A 16,079-nucleotide genomic window follows, 5' to 3' on the forward strand; every position below is an offset into this window, starting at 1 on the left:
GGGAAGTTGGTCAGGGAAATCAAAATACACAGGTGTGATATAACTAAGCTTTATTCCGCCTGTATCTCCGACTACGACCTCGTATACTCAGACGCTCTCCGGCTCTCCTCGCTGAGAGCCCCCCTCCTAGCGGTACGTATGCGCTCGCATTGCTTGGCAGTGTTGACTCTATACACTGCCTACTTTCCGTGCGCGTATACATCACACTGAGGTTAGCTGAAAAAACATCGGCAACATAGCGGCGGTACAAGTTGGACGATGACATATAATGAAGAATTTATTCAAGGAATGAACGGAATATATAGATATGTAAATACATTTTTTTAACGGCGTATACAATATGAACCTACTAATACTGTCCAAGGACTACCTACTGATTCAAGACTATTCGAAAAAACAAATTCCATTATAAACAGCTACGAACGGAATCAACACTACCACAAATGACGACAAACGAAACGAAGTTACTACAAACGAAAAAAACATAACAAAGTTATTGAAAGCAAAAAAAATTGTACTACAATCAACTAAAAACGATTCTGAAGCGAGTAGGACGTTTGTAGTAAATTTCCCAGGAACTACAAACAAAAAAATCAGTACTCCAAACAACTACTATCGTTTCCGAAGCGAGTAGGACGTTTGTAGTAAATTTTGAAGGATCTCTGGACAAAAAAAATTATACTACAAACAACTACAGAAGATTTCGAATCATTAGGTGGCAGCAGGGCCACAGAAATTCCAGCTAAAAAAAAAAAACCAAAAAATTTATTTTTCTTCCCTTTTTACTACAAACGAAAATATCTTCACTACAATCAACTACAAACGGTTCTGTACGGAGAACTACCGATAAATTCGATTTTTTTCAAAATGGGGTGACATTTTTTTTTTTTTTAAATTTATTCATTTACTTATTTATTTATTTTACTTCTGGAAGTAGATTCTATCGAGGTGCGTTGCACCTGTGCATTTCAACCCCTTGTATTTTTTTTTGGCGCTACTACAAACGAAATCATTGTTACTACAAACAACTACCTACAAAAACCTACAAGAATCAACAAAAAATGGTTGAGTTTTTTTGAGTCGGGTGCTAGGTTCACATAGGTATGAAATTGTTTTAATCGAGTGGACGAATTCTGAGACGTAAGAAAACGCACGAGGATGAGGCTTGAGAATTGGTAGAACAAGACGAAAGGACTCATGTTGTATGCAAGGAACAGTCGATAGATGATCTAATTCAGAAAATCACCATTGATTGTGATCTCGCGATCAGGCGGAACAGTGATTGTGTGAAAACATTTGAAACAGGTATTAGGGCTACCTTTCACCACATCATTTTAAGTGACGAGTCGCTGCTGCATAATGATTTTCTGATACAAAGCGATTCTCGATAGCAAGAAACGAAAGAATGAAACATATTGAATAATCATCTCCATGGAGCAACTATTCATCAAGATGTTGCTGAAACTATCCAACTGATTTTCGGAAAAGTTCCGGAAATTTATTGCAACGCTGCGTCAGAAGATATGCTACCAATATGCAAACCATGGTGATAATAACATCATCTGGCAGATAACACCCAAATCAGATCACAGTGGCACGAATTTCGTTAACATTGCTGCTACTATTGGCCCAAGGCGTATGGCATTTACCGACCAGGGTATTCATATTCGATTTGATTGACGAAGACTGCCATTTATCGCGTAACGCCACCGTACACACAAATCGTACACATTCTGACCATCACACATCGCAGTTTCCTCAAGAATAGATACTATTGAAATGTTCATTGTTGGGTAAGGTTTTAGAAGATATAGAAAACACGAGAATATCCTTGACAAATTGAGTCTATAGCGGTGCTATCGTTTTCATCAATATTTCGAAGTCTCATCGTGATGAATGAACAGCTAGCAAATAGTATGTTTCGCACCTACATTATGACAGGTACAAGACGAATTTCGAGCATGAAAGTAGGATCACAAAAAGGAAATTCATTCTTCAGAGGATGCTATATTCAGTCGTTACAGATTGCGTTATATGTCACACATTTTGAATATTATCAAAACATACGCATCACTGCTGTGAAAATGCTGTAATGAACGCAATTCTACATACAATGCCGAATACAAACATCCAAAAAAAAATTTTCCCTCAAGCACTAATAATGCCGAGAAACGTATTTCTGTAAGCGAAATACTACTAATTATTGGAATAAATTTCCTAGCCGCATTCTCGCAGTATATGAAAAAGTATCTGTTTATTTTTGTTCGACATTGCATGCAGAATTTCGATGATTTCGGCATTTTTACAGGAATACCGCGTTTGATCGGTCGATGAATATTGACGGTAGAATCTTCTAGCGGTGGCGTGTTAGGGGATGAACCCGATGGTTTCTGCCTCTGCCGTACTTCTTTCCAAGTTAGCCCAAAATTGCATTCGCTCTGTTGAGAAGGAATGTTTAACCTCTAGCGTGATTTCGGATCTGTCCCCTATCTGAAGGTAATTGTCCTTTTTCGAGTACGGCTCCCACGTTGTATTTCCACGAAAAAACAAAGTTGAAGGTTTACTGAAAATGCGTGCATTAGTTGTGAATCATATGTATCATCAGATATTCTCATTATTGGAAAAAACCTACCCGTGATTCGCAAAAGATGTCCACAATTGCACCATAACTTCCCTCATTTGTAGATCTTTTTCATTTGGGGTTTTGTTGAGAGCTAAGATGATATTGTAGTCTACATGTGGAAAAATGTAACCAAGATCATCCGCGTGTGCTACTCCGTAGTCCGTCAAAGGGTTGCTGTAAAGGTAAGTGTTACTCCAGGTGCCCCGATATCTAAAGGCGTAGAAATATTGGGGATTTACTGCCACTGCATGCTGGTATAGCAGGGAGGAGTACATCGGATAGGTGAACGTAGCGTCACCGATGAGTAACGTCAAATTAGTCAGCAACTGCAACAAAGGGATTCATGAATGGCGCATCACCTAAAGACTCAATTCTTTGATTGGCACGATACGGATAATTACAGATTATTTTAGGTCAACGATCACCAGAACTGATACGACAAGAATTTTTTTTCACCCACAAGTATTACATACTACCTGTAGTTTTTTGTGAAAACAACTAATTTCGATTAATTTCTGCTAAAAGACGCTACTGTAATACGATTTTCAATCAAGAGACTGATGAGGTGTAAGCTCCTGATATAATCTACGCGTACAGTAACAATTTCACCTGATGATAGAAATCATGCGTTCAGGTCAGAAGATGACTGCAGCGACCAAACTTCATAATTGTGCCAACTATTAGTAAATCTTTGTCAAATATGGTAGTGAATTTCGCGATCAGTTTTCAGCTGTTCAGATTTTTCCGCGATATTCTATGGTTAGGATTCAAAATATAAGTTGAATGAACAACGTCGGAAATATGGAACCTAACCACTGAACTCTTTGGAAACATTCATGACTTCCAACCCTCCTATACAGCTGGATATGTATACAGTAAGAAAGCTTGTTGTATTCGAATCGTCAAGTTTGAATATCTTTTTACTCACCTCACTTCTATTCATTGTTTCAATGTTATTGAAATAGTACGACTTGGCCGCCTTGACCCAAGCGGCTCCAGAGTCCGGTAGATACGACCAGTACATTATAATCGGCAGCAAATAATCAAAGTTTTCCAGAAAGTCGTCAAACCATTCCTCCTTTTCATAGAACACTGGTGTAACGAGTAAAATGATTGAATAATTAAACAAATGCGAGAGTCAAAAAACATAATTATAACAGAGCGAGAACCTTACAAATTTTCAAAGCCTCAAAATCATGCCTCAACTCTCTGTTTGTCTGATTTTTGAATAATGTATATCATCAGCCGTACAGGATCCGACAATGTGACGCCACTTTTTAATTTCCATCAACTATGTTGACGTAAGAGAAGTATTGGTTTCGGTCCAAAATAACTTTCTGCAACTTGAAAGGATCTCTACATTTCTGGGCCTTTAGTATCGGAAAAATAAGTTGTTTGACAGTTGTTGTATGTTGGTCTGTCTCGAAAAAATTCAACGATCATCTCAAAAATGATTTCACCAGAGAATTTGTAATTTACAGGCCTTTGACTTTAAATGATGGGCATCGAAATTGTCGTATCTTGTTCTCTTTCTTTCACAGGCCGTGTTCAAATCGTCACGTAGCAACCACGTGACAAACAAGGTGAGTCGTCGACGCGTGGTCGGATATGCTCTAATGAATCTGAATTCAAAATTCAGTTTATAGAACGTTTGAATTCAATTACCATAAATCGAACTAATGCTTCAATATCACACAATTTCATGAAAAATGAAGAAATCATTTCACTCTGAGAATTAATATCTAAAAAAAAAATGTTGATCATACGTAATGGTACGTCTAATGATTGAATCGGTTTTTCGAGATAATGAAAGGTACCGTAAAAAATGCAGTATTGCCCGCAGTATTCAACCCCTCATTAGCCTGTACCCTTCAATAGTCAACGAATTTCCCCTCAAGAGACCCCGAAATAAGCCATTGACGTTCTCTTTCCATAGTACAGATCTTCCCGAGACTCTGCATAGTCACGCCTCTAGAAACATGCGCACAACTGGGTTTCGTAGCAGTCACACTTTCCATCGAATGAAATATATAAGGAAATTGCTCAAGGTCTGATTAGAACATTATTTATTCTAAGAGTACAATGAGAAAATCTAATTGAAATCGGCAGTTTTTCAACGTAAAATCACCATTATACAATCACCTTATAGTTGAAAATCACACATTCAGTTATATCGATTGGGTCAAATTGAATGAAACTTTTTTCGTCCGATAAGGAGGTCTCAAATTTTGTAAATAAATTGTAAGCGAGTAAATATCGTTTCCAATAACTGCACGCATTCCAAAAGCACTTGTTCTCTATAGATTTTTGTCATCTTAACAATTAGTCCCTGGTCTAACGGTTGTATACAGGTAAGTGACGTTACGTTATGCCGCAAGAACATAATTTAGCAAGCATCGTCAATGCTGTTCAAGACGTCGATTGGTGGATGAGAGGGAGCATTGTCGAGGAGAAGAAGGCATCTTACAGGTGATCCATGTTTCTCTTTTACGTTGGGCAGAAAAACCTCTCTATACCACTCTTGGAAAAGATCTCGGTCCATCCAGGCATTTCTTTGATCCTTATGAATCACACATAGATGTGTAACGTTTTTGAAGCACCGACGTTTTTTAGATCCATCAATGAATAAAAGAGGAATTTTATGGGATCCACTTTCATCGGTGCATACCATTATAGTAACATGATCTTTTATCACAGTACACCCTGGAGCAAGTTTCTCAAATTTTCCTACCAATATCTGAGTTGGTAAGGTGTTCTGTCAAAAACCAGCCTCATCTGCGTTGTAGACGTTTTCAAGGCGATACCCGTTTTCTTGTAGAAATGTAAAAAGAGTCTCACCAAACTCCTGTGTATTATCCCACACGATACTTTGGTGGAGTAAGGGTATTTGATTGGAAATTGAGTGTTGAGTCGATTTTTGGAATACCTAACTATACATATATTCAGAAGCTGAATACACGAAATTTGGTTACAAGATTGCGACTAGTATTATTCGTAGTAGTTCATAAATTTGAATCATCATAGTAGCGATGTTGATATCGTCTATCAGATTATTTGTTGAATTCTTCAAAGTTCGGAATAGATATTCATTAGAGAGTGATAATGCGTTGACTTTATAGTTAGTTAGATTTAGGTATTTGGTTGATCCCTGAAATTGTTGGGTACTTGTTGGTTTGAGGACTTGACGAGTACTGACATTGCAGTGATTATCAAAGAAAGAATTTGAGATTTTTCTGAACTTACAGGGTGTAGCAGTATACTGATTGGCCGATTTTTCATATTAGTGAGAATTTAGAATTGGTTGTAGAAGTGGAAATTTTGTACATAGGCGGGAAGTTAAAGCATGCAGGTATGTCTTGAGGTTAAACAATTCGCGATCCTTCCGCGCTTTCACGTACCTACTGTCCAAGCAGACAATCTGGCAGCCAACTGAGTATTGCAAATGGACAAAACCCATGGATAATAAGGAAGAAAAAAACCCGCGCTGGAAGTCACGTACGACCCTTCGACTATTTATTAATCGTTTGATAGTATTTTATTATTTAGGTTTGTAGTCCCCCTGTAGTATTGACTATATGAATGACATTGTGTTGATACACTACATCCTGACCGCTGTCAGATTCAGCTGATAGGCGCTCCTCTTGCATCGTGGGGCTACGAATGCCAGGGCGTTTCTTAAAGTGATCAAGGCAGCCTTAAACTTCGATTCTGCAGCACAAATTTTTTGGTGGTATATTAAAGCTTTTTCGGGTCGAATCGCCTGTATGAGAGGTTTGCCTACGGTGCTCTGTTGCACAAACCATTTGTAAATTGCTTTTCCAATACCACTATCTTCGACGTTTGTAATTTTCTTCTTCTTCCTACTTCCGTGCTGGTCTTTAAGTATACTGAGTTGAGTTTTCTTCATTTTGATTAATTGTTGTTAGAGTCTATCTGTCGATGCCATAATCATGCGTGAGCCTAAGGCCCGACTCACGGTTTTCGAACCAATTGATAATAATTGTTACTTTCTCATCGATGGTCAGCCTTTTTCTATTATTTCATCTTGCCTCGCTCATTCTGCAGATGACAAAAAAACATTCGTTAGAAAAATTAATAAACGACCGTATGAAGTTTTTAATGAACTGGAACTGTAATTTTATACGGAAAGTGTAGAAACGTATATTTGGAGTCTTTAATCAAAGTGTTTATCTGGGTTAATCGAAGAAGATACAGTCGATAAATGAGTGTGGGAGAGAGGCGTGTGCTCATACCACATATATGAACAATAATTTATAAAATAATTATATTCATGAAAATTTCATTCTTCTTCCAGGACTCGTATTTCGAGAATAAATGGCAAGGAGAGGTTAAATTAGCTAGGGTTCAATTTCCTGTAGATTATAAAATACTTTTGATATTTTCCTAAAACCTTGGACGGAATCACCGTTTAGTATAAGAACAAAAAAGAAGAATTGATCAACTTACCTCCAATCATTCATATTCCACGATTGTCCGTTTTTTATTTTCATTCAACCACTGTCTACAGTAAGTATGTGAATATGTTTGTTCCCAAATCGACTATAATGTACACTTTTCTTGTGTAATACCCAGTGGGTACTTCGCCTCTTACGCCCCCACCAGAGCCTGTGGTTCTGGACCCACTCCCGCCAACCTACATACATACGCTACTTGTATGCATTTTTTACCATTTATTTTTTCATTCTCTCCGTTCTGAATTCTACAGACAATAATGCGAAAAAAAAATCTAGATCTCGCTTCGCTCAGGTAGTAAATCAAACTGCGGGAATAATCTTCGACTTTTTTCCCTTGTTGCATAATGTACTTATATGTTCAGCATAATTTGATGTTTGGGTTTTGCCGGTAGTGCCGCATACACGTTCTACGAGAATGTGTATACGAGTGAAATCCGTCTATCGGGGTGGGAATGCGGAATATTGAGGGACTTGAAGGCTCCGATGGGTTGACTAATGTGGGAAATTACTGTACTGTTTTTACGGCTTGTTTTCTGCCATTTTGTTGACTTTCTGGAATTTCTATCAAAATCAACCATTTTCACCTTGCTACACTCATGATTCACAGTCGAATGATCAATTCCAAGTAATTTGCATTCACTTGCCTATAGTAGTCCCTAAACCTTCGTCTTCAACGAGACCCATGATACAAGGTACATCACGAATCTGACCAGCTCTCGCTATATTTGTAGGGCTGGTTGTTATAAAAGCCCCCTTGATATCTGGCTCATCAGTACAAGCCCATCTGCTGAATGGTTCGTATTGCCACACGGAAAACTGTTTGAATACGCCTACAACATCCAAGAAGTTCTTTTTCCGCAAACAGCTGACGAGGGAATCCGAAGTTTCATTTGAACAGCCAATGTAATTGCCAAGTTCGAATGCGCGCTTTGCGTAGGCAGCCCTGGGTCTGTAGACCCATTGCGGAAAGCCAGCTCCGCTTTGCATAATGAACTTATGGAAGAGTCCTGTAATGTCGTGAATTGATTACGCCATATTTCAGCATTTGGTTTTAACTGGTTTCATCAACTCATCGTTGGAAAAACAATTTTTGAGTACGTCGTACTCGATGGAAAGATAGAATACGTCCTTCCAATTATTGCAAATGTGACATCAGTCATCCCGTTGAGAGATTTTGTTATTCATCAATCAAGTCTGTTGAAGATTACCTCTAGCCTTGGTTGGGTAGAATGTGAATTTAATCTTACCAATTGTCAATTTCGAAAGCGTCAGAAGGTGAACGCAAGCGCTCCCTGAGCTGTGGCCGAATAGTGTCACTCGATCAGGATCACCGTGAAAGTGTCTGATGTTACGCTGCACCCATTCGAGCGCAAGGACCTGATCTTTTAGGCCCCAGTTTCCGGAAGCCACTTCGTCGCCAGTGCTCAAGAACCCCAGAACACCCAGACGATAGTTGAAGGTGACGAGAACTACATCTTGGTTTAAAAGGTACGCCGGACTGTAGACGGATGATTTGGTAGACCCTGTCAAGAACCTCCCACCGAATACATATGCCATTACCGGAAGTAGCGAGGAGTTCTTACGGTTGCTTATCTGTATGTATAAGATCCGAATTCAAATCCAGTTACCTTTGCTTTACGAGACTTTTGATTTTGAACTCGTGGTTCTATTCTCGCACAGTAAGTGGCTTGCATGCAAATAAGCGAGCCTTACTAAACATAAAAAATTACCTGCGGCGTATACACGTTCAGGTTTAGACAGTCTTCGTCTCCAACAAAACTGACATAGTCTATGTTACTTAGTTGGGGGCACATGTTTCCGTCGGCAGTAGCGTTTCGAATTCCCTTCCAACCACCCGCCGGCACGGGATTGGCGAATCTACGACACAAAAAGAACTTTTGTAATCGGATTCACGCCAAGAGTTCTTCTTTAGTTGATAGATTTCAATCAAAGGTATGTTTGTTTATCGCAAGACCTTGCCATTTGAAATGTTGATATTATATATTCGTCATTGGTATTCATTTACCCATAGAATTCTTATCGCGTAATTAGCGGGTTTAACATTCGGTCTTATAGTCGGTTACTCCAAGCGGCACCTTGCGTACCTTTGTATCAAGATTCGTAGCAGACCTGTCGTGAACCCAATAAAATCGTGCAACGCTGGTCCTTTGAATGAGTTTCTGTTTTTAACCATCTGATCCATTTTAACAAACCAACCGGTCCACTCGTTGGAAATGAAGGAACATTTAGTCTCACTCGGTTCGACTGACAAACGTCAGATAATATTACATAAATACAGAGTTAGATTTGTCAGTATTGTATAGATATTGTGAGTGTCATGTCACGCACTTACAGAAATAGAAGAAACTGCATAATTTGTTTATTGAAGTATATATGCTTCTTTTCATAACCTTATTCTTTACACAAACACTGTGTTCTCAAGTGCACGCGAGTGTTGAATAACATTTATGTAATTATAATGATTACAGTATTTTCGAAAGTATACAGACTCAATTGAATAGTTGAAAGCTAGTAATAGAGAAGTAAAAAACGATGAGAAACGGCCAAAAAATAATTCTTGAAATGATGATCTTGCTATAAATCAAAAATGCCCTTAATCAACTGTTCTCAGTACAGTGAAACTTGCCAATACCGGACATTTTCGGGACTAAAAATATATTCTATTATCGAATAGTGTATGCTATTCACAACAACATTAACGTCTAAATTATACTTTTGGGGATGTTTAGAGTGTCCGTTGTAAAGAGGAATCCGTTGTTGGGAGTCGTTCGTCAAGAGAAGTTTCACGCCCCAAGTGCACGTATGTACGTATGAATATATATACATATATGATCAATTTCTTTGCTCTACGACATCTCGAGAACGAGTTACCGGATTCCAATAATTTTGGTTTCATCGAGGCGGCTTTTCCAAACTTCGAACTGATAAGATTTTGGCTTTTATCGGTTCGGTACTTTTTCAATTATTTCATTAACGAAGTTCCAAAACATCAAATAAAAATGATGATATCTGGAGGGTCAGTGAATGAAATTGAATGGAAATTGGTATCGTGAGATTTTTTAGGTCACTCATCACGAATCTGAGGCCAGATTTGCAAAATTCAAATTTCGTGACTTCAATAATCTGAAATAAAACGAAAATCATTTGAATATCGATGAAAATCGGTACTCGTCCATTTGTTAGGTGGCTGATCACGAATCTAAAGTCGGATTGCGAAATCCAAAATAGCAATTCAATATGGCGGGAAAAAATTTATACCCAAATTCCGATATTGACAGAAATTGGTGAGCGGAGGTTTTTGGTTCACCGATAACGAATCCAGGGCCAGACTTCCAACCTTTGTAATGGTGGATCCATTACAGTGAATCAAAATTTCGAAAATTTTCATATTTTCACGTAATATAGTATCCGAGAACTTGAGAAGCGTTAATAACGAATCTGAATTTGTAGTACACAATTCAAGTTGGATATTATTCTTTTCTTTTTCTCTACAAACTCGAAGCTACAGTGTGAGAACGGGTAGTTCGAGGGTTGGCTCATGGCCAGTCCAGAACTGCTGTTTGATAAATAAAGATTTAAAATCAAGATATTGCGATATCAAAATTTCTTCTCAAAAAGAAAAAAAAAGAAATTTGCAAAATTCATTCGAATTTTGTCACACGAAAGTGTATGTAGCCTTTAGATCTTTTGACAATATTTTCATACATCTCTTATTGTTAGACACATTCGGCCAATTTCAATAAATTATGAACCGTGTTATTCCTAAACTAATTGTTTATAAATCTTTCACTATGCATTCTCTTCAATGCTCGGTTTATAGATGTTTTCATCAAAAGTTTTTATTTTATTTGTTCTTTCTTGGATATTGTTTTTTATTCGAAACTATAAAACAAACACATGTTATTATTTTGCCGAATGCAGTCTTTTTGTTAATGGAACGTTCTACCCATGCTAAATTCCCATATTTGTAGCTAGTTAAAAGTACCACATCAGGTGCATTTACGGATGAAAAAAATCATAAAATCGGTAAACACTGAATTTATTTACTTCACTAACCTCTTATTTCCTACCGGTGGTTGAGCATAAGGAATTCCCAGAAAGGCCGACACCTTTCGGCCATGGGTGGTGGTCATAATTTTTCCCCGCAGATTCCCCTGGGAAAAAGTCACTTCCGGTTCGGTGGTTCCATCAAGGTAACCGAAACTTGCCGAGAAAAAAATGCTTAGCAGTAGTGGGAGAAAAAGACACTCCGCCCCTGAATATGAAGCCATTGTCGTCACACGATGTTGTCCGATGAGAACAAACTCCACTCTGGCGAATCTTGTTGGTGGGATTTTTTTACGGCATCGAACCGTTTGTCTATCGCGAACGAGTTTGGCATGCCAATCGTCAAACATGATATTCAAACTGTCCAACGACCGTCGCGGAAACAAAATAACATACCCCCACCTTAATCATCAAGAGTATTATGAATATATTCGTGTCGATCATTTGTCTCTGTATCACTCGGAGATGCAATGCATCAAACCACTTGAGTCTCTGATACTCACTCCTCATTTCACGTTTCAGACTTGATACCGACAATAAGTGCACATACTCGAATCCGATAGAGCCAACAAAATTTTCACTTGTTTGGTATCATCCAGCCCTTTAAACACTAAAGTAGTTTAAAGAAACTTTGTTGTTGATTCTCCCAAAACTTATCACTGCCAGGAAGATTTTTAATCGCCGCATCACTGTGAAATTCTACTTATTGAGAAACCGCCTTGAAACTCTCAGACGCAGTATATGTGGATCCAAATTTGTAAGTAAGTATGCATTTCTTTTTTTACCAGTTCGATCTCAAATACGTTATGTTGAATAAATATGAAGTGAATGCATTGTAGAATAACAATAATTGGAGCGACAAAAATATCCTTGTCGAAATCAGCGTTCCCTGTTACCTGAGAACTAGTATAGTATAATATCACCTATTGTTTGCTGACCTAGTTATCAAATCGACGACGAATAAATTCATTTTGCAATTCCAATAACTCACCCAAAATAATTTATCATCAGTCCATGTCCTCAAGTACCTAGAAAATCAATGAATTAGTTTAATCTTTCTCAGTTCTTTCAGATCGTATAAACTAAATAGAACTCTTACAATTAGGTAATCTATCTGCATCATGTGTATTATACATATTATTATATAATATATGAAATAATATTGTGTGATAAATGCATTATACACCATTTATCTATCGATTAGTAATCAGGTTACCTGTTTCCTAATTGTTACCGGAAAAATCATCGCTACGATGTTCAATTTAGCAAATAGAGCGGTATTGCTATCTGATGAAGTCTTTCATGACAATAAACTGAAATTAGTACATCCCGTCCTGAGTATCAATAATTACCCGGATTTCTTCATTTTAAATCATATGTACCGGACTCTGAGAAAAGAGTCTTGTCATGATAAATAAATATATTTCTTTGACTATTTTCAGGAACCATTTTTTTACTGTTAAAAAACTTATTAACGTGTAATGAACATATGTGCCGTTACAAATACAATCGAAATTTTATAGTATTTGAGTTAAATATAATATTCATCTCTCACTAACATATGTCTATTATTGAAAAGATACTCCAAAATTGTGGCTGATAAAGCGAGAATTGATTCAAATTTTTTTTTCTTTTATCAAAAAATTAGCACTAATTGTAAAATATTTCACTCCGTGTTATCCCACATGAAGACTTATTAACAGTTAACAAATCTTATTTGAGGATTCAAGTTCATAAACTCACCATTCGCACGTTCCAAGCCCGTTCTTTATATTTTAACCGCAGTTCGTCGGCCGAGCGATTGATTTACAATAAAAACCAGTGTGACAATGCAACGGTAATGTTATGGAGCTGATGTTACAACTTGGGGCGTATCCGAACTTCTTCCAACATTTAAGTGTTAGTGCAGCGTGTTTTTGTTTATAAATTCCTGATCTGCATACGCGAAACACATAACGACTGTCTGGGAACTCTGACCTATTTTCTGTGGTTAGATGTAGACTTAAGTTCGCCGGTAAAAGGAGCTTTGCCTACGCAGGCGTGGATCCTAAGAATGACCAAAAATAATCGATTTTTGATTAAATCGGTATTTTTTCCCGATTAATCGAGTATAAACGATTACTTTTCTTCTCAATTGGTTTTTGTTTTTTACACCCATGAACGATGCAATACAATCACAATTTATGTGACTATATATCGGTTATTTTGATCGTCTTACTTACCCAGCATCTATTTCATATAATAACTAAGAGATAAATGAATATTTTCACCTGAAAATGGAAAACAATTTAAATTGAACTATAAATTATCAGAAACTTTTCCCCTATCAAGAAAACATACTGAAATTTACGAAATTTAGGTTTCATATGCACAGTTTCAAAAGAATACCAAATAATCGATTCATTTTCTACAATTCAATCTTCTTCGATTATCTTTTTGAAGTCGAATAATCCATGCATTTAGTATTTTTAGCTCATGTCAGTGGGCATCACTAGTTCAACCACGATCTTACATACAGGGCTGAAAACGACGGTGGTGGGACTAGGCACGCTTAGTGTCCAAGTTTGCTATTTCGATTCACGCCGCAGGGGATGCTAATGGTGTCGGGAGGTGATGTGCGACAGAGATAGAAGCAGCTTCCGTCCTTCTCACTTCCGAATGCAGCGAATGCGCTGTCGACCCTAACCCAAATTAATTAACAATCGTGGGATCACGATGTGAGGCCAGGGAGGCAAGAAAAAGCACTTCCCGGTACAGCTAGTAACGCATATTGTTGGGTTGAGAATAGAAAAATTTGAACCCTAATTGTGTGTACCAGGGCTTAAAATCTGCTATAGGCTGACTGGTTCCTTGTTTAGTACTGCTTTCAACCACGGCACGCCTTTTAGCGCTACAGTCGCAGCCAATTCGCAGTTCACTTGTGACGGCGCCGCCATTTTAAATTTGTTACATTTCACAACTACCTGTTGATAGAAGGCGGTCGCTTGGATAGCTCTGATATAAAAAGTGTTTTGAAGTGTTTGTAAGCAAATATGCCTAGTAAACCAGAGTGCTGTGTTTCAATTGTTCCGACGCAACGTAACATCTTTGTGGCATTGGTTTCCAAAAAATGAATATGATGTGTCTCTTATGTAAAAACATGGAGCTCGACACCCGAGATTTATCGAAATTAGCGACGAACTTTGTGAAGTATTCGTGACCAGGAGGTTGATTGAAGAAGAAAGTTTAGTCAAAAATTCCGGTCAGGTAAAGAGAGTTTTAATTGTTGGGAAAACGCAACATGCTTAAACGTTTTCGACGTTTCGACCGGGCCCTGCCGACCATCCTCAGGAAATTTTGACGACCTGTTCCTGCTTAGATGTTCTTAGTTCAGCATTTTGGACGGAAGTGAAGACGAACGTATTATTTTTAAGACATCATACATATGCTAGTCCAATTAAAACATCTATTTGATTACCCTTCTTTTATTAGTAATTTTATAACACGTGAAAAAGTATTCCGTACTCTCAATTTGAATTTCCCGCTACCAATTTCTTATTAGCCTCTTTAATACTGATTGCAACCACGGTAAGGTAAGTGGCACTGACTGCAGGAAGACTTGTCCCCACCTCGGAGCACTGCAAATACGCTGATGATTGTTTCTATTCTAGGGTGCGTACCCCCACTATTGATAGTTCTGTTAGTTTCCAGACCTGCATGTAAGACCGTGAGTTCAACTTTATTAGACCTATGTTCGGATTCTATGCAACTTGAGGGCTCTGTGATAATTTAAAAATGAAGCTGTATCTTGCAGCCAAAGTTAGTAGCCAGGCGTGTTAGATGTTTTGAAAGAAGAAAAATGCTATCCTGATTCATCCTCATAATTTTATAAAAGTATTGATTCAAGCTATTTCACAAAATTTCGACTTTCGGTCTTCACTATCTGATTCGAATAAACATTAGAAGGTTTGGCTGATGATTCTGGTTGGTAGTATCAGCCTCGTGAATTCAAACTAATCTACCTCCAAGAGGCCGGAGAGGGCGACACGCCGGGGCGAGAAATATGGTCGGCGGTCCTAACCGAGAGAGGTGTACATGACCGAACTTCGAAGAGAACAGACGTTATTCAGAGTACAGAACTGTTTTGCAGACTGAACGTTTCATGACTCGAATCTACCTCTCTACCAAATGCCCAGTTATCAACACAGAGCAACAGGATCATTCTCAGGGCGTTTTGAATAAATCATGGACTGGCCAGAAACCTGAGTGCAAGGTATCAGCCTGCGTGGGTGCGGGATCCAGTAGGGAAGTTGGTCAGGGAAATCAAAATACACAGGTGTGATATAACTAAGCTTTATTCCGCCTGTATCTCCGACTACGACCTCGTATACTCAGACGCTCTCCGGCTCTCCTCGCTGAGAGCCCCCCTCCTAGCGGTACGTATGCGCTCGCATTGCTTGGCAGTGTTGACTCTATACACTGCCTACTTTCCGTGCGCGTATACATCACACTGAGGTTAGCTGAAAAAACATCGGCAACATAGCGGCGGTACAAGTTGGACGATTACATATAATGAAGAATTTATTCAAGGAATGAACGGAATATATAGATATGTAAATACATTTTTTTAATGGCGTATACAATATAAACCTACTAATACTGTCCAAGGACTACCTACTGATTCAAGACTATTGGAAACAAACAAATTCCATTATAAACAGCTACGAACGGAATCAACACTACCACAAATGACGACAAACGAAACGAAGTTACTACAAACGAAAGAAACATAACAAAGTTATTAAAAGCAAAAAAAATGGTACTGCAATCAACTAAAAACGATTCTGAAGCACGTCGGACGATTTTAGTAAATTTTGGACAAACTACAAACGAAAAAAATGGTACTACAATCAACTACAGACGATTCTGAAGCG

General features: G+C 38.1%; 2 protein-coding genes across 3 annotated transcripts in view; one reads left to right on the plus strand and one right to left on the minus strand.

The window, feature by feature from the left end:
• Nucleotides 1-16,079, plus strand: part of LOC107221709 (flotillin-2) — a 533,503-nt gene that overhangs the window by 349,105 nt on the left and 168,319 nt on the right. The window lies entirely within an intron of this gene.
• On the minus strand, nucleotides 1,972-11,488 carry LOC107218401 (juvenile hormone esterase-like). Of its 2 annotated transcripts, XM_046731123.1 has the most exons (7): nucleotides 11,176-11,488; nucleotides 8,829-8,976; nucleotides 8,346-8,691; nucleotides 7,743-8,105; nucleotides 3,552-3,715; nucleotides 2,633-2,949; nucleotides 1,972-2,563 (listed from the first exon to the last, which is right to left on the minus strand). In XM_046731123.1, exons 1-7 carry the CDS (start codon nucleotides 11,388-11,390, stop codon nucleotides 2,368-2,370), a joined length of 1,749 nt encoding a protein of 582 aa, XP_046587079.1. In that variant the 5' UTR covers nucleotides 11,391-11,488; the 3' UTR covers nucleotides 1,972-2,367. The 2 variants fall into 2 exon arrangements, with proteins under 2 accessions (XP_046587079.1, XP_046587080.1); XM_046731124.1 differs by lacking the exon at nucleotides 7,743-8,105.

This window comes from Neodiprion lecontei, chromosome 2 (assembly GCF_021901455.1).
Source record: "Neodiprion lecontei isolate iyNeoLeco1 chromosome 2, iyNeoLeco1.1, whole genome shotgun sequence".
Classification (NCBI taxonomy): Eukaryota; Metazoa; Arthropoda; class Insecta; order Hymenoptera; family Diprionidae; genus Neodiprion; species Neodiprion lecontei.

Bases quoted from the DNA above. Each gene is read 5' to 3' on its own strand.
- LOC107218401 (XM_046731123.1), bottom strand. From the start codon at position 11,390: ATGGCTTCATATTCAGGGGCGGAGTGTCTTTTTCTCCCACTACTGCTA. The intron at 8,692-8,828 runs GTAATTTTTTAT...TTATACATACAG, and splicing joins TGAACGTGTATACGCCGCAG to ATAAGCAACCGTAAGAACTC. The intron at 2,564-2,632 runs GTAGGTTTTTTC...ACGCATTTTCAG, and splicing joins ACATCTTTTGCGAATCACGG to TAAACCTTCAACTTTGTTTT.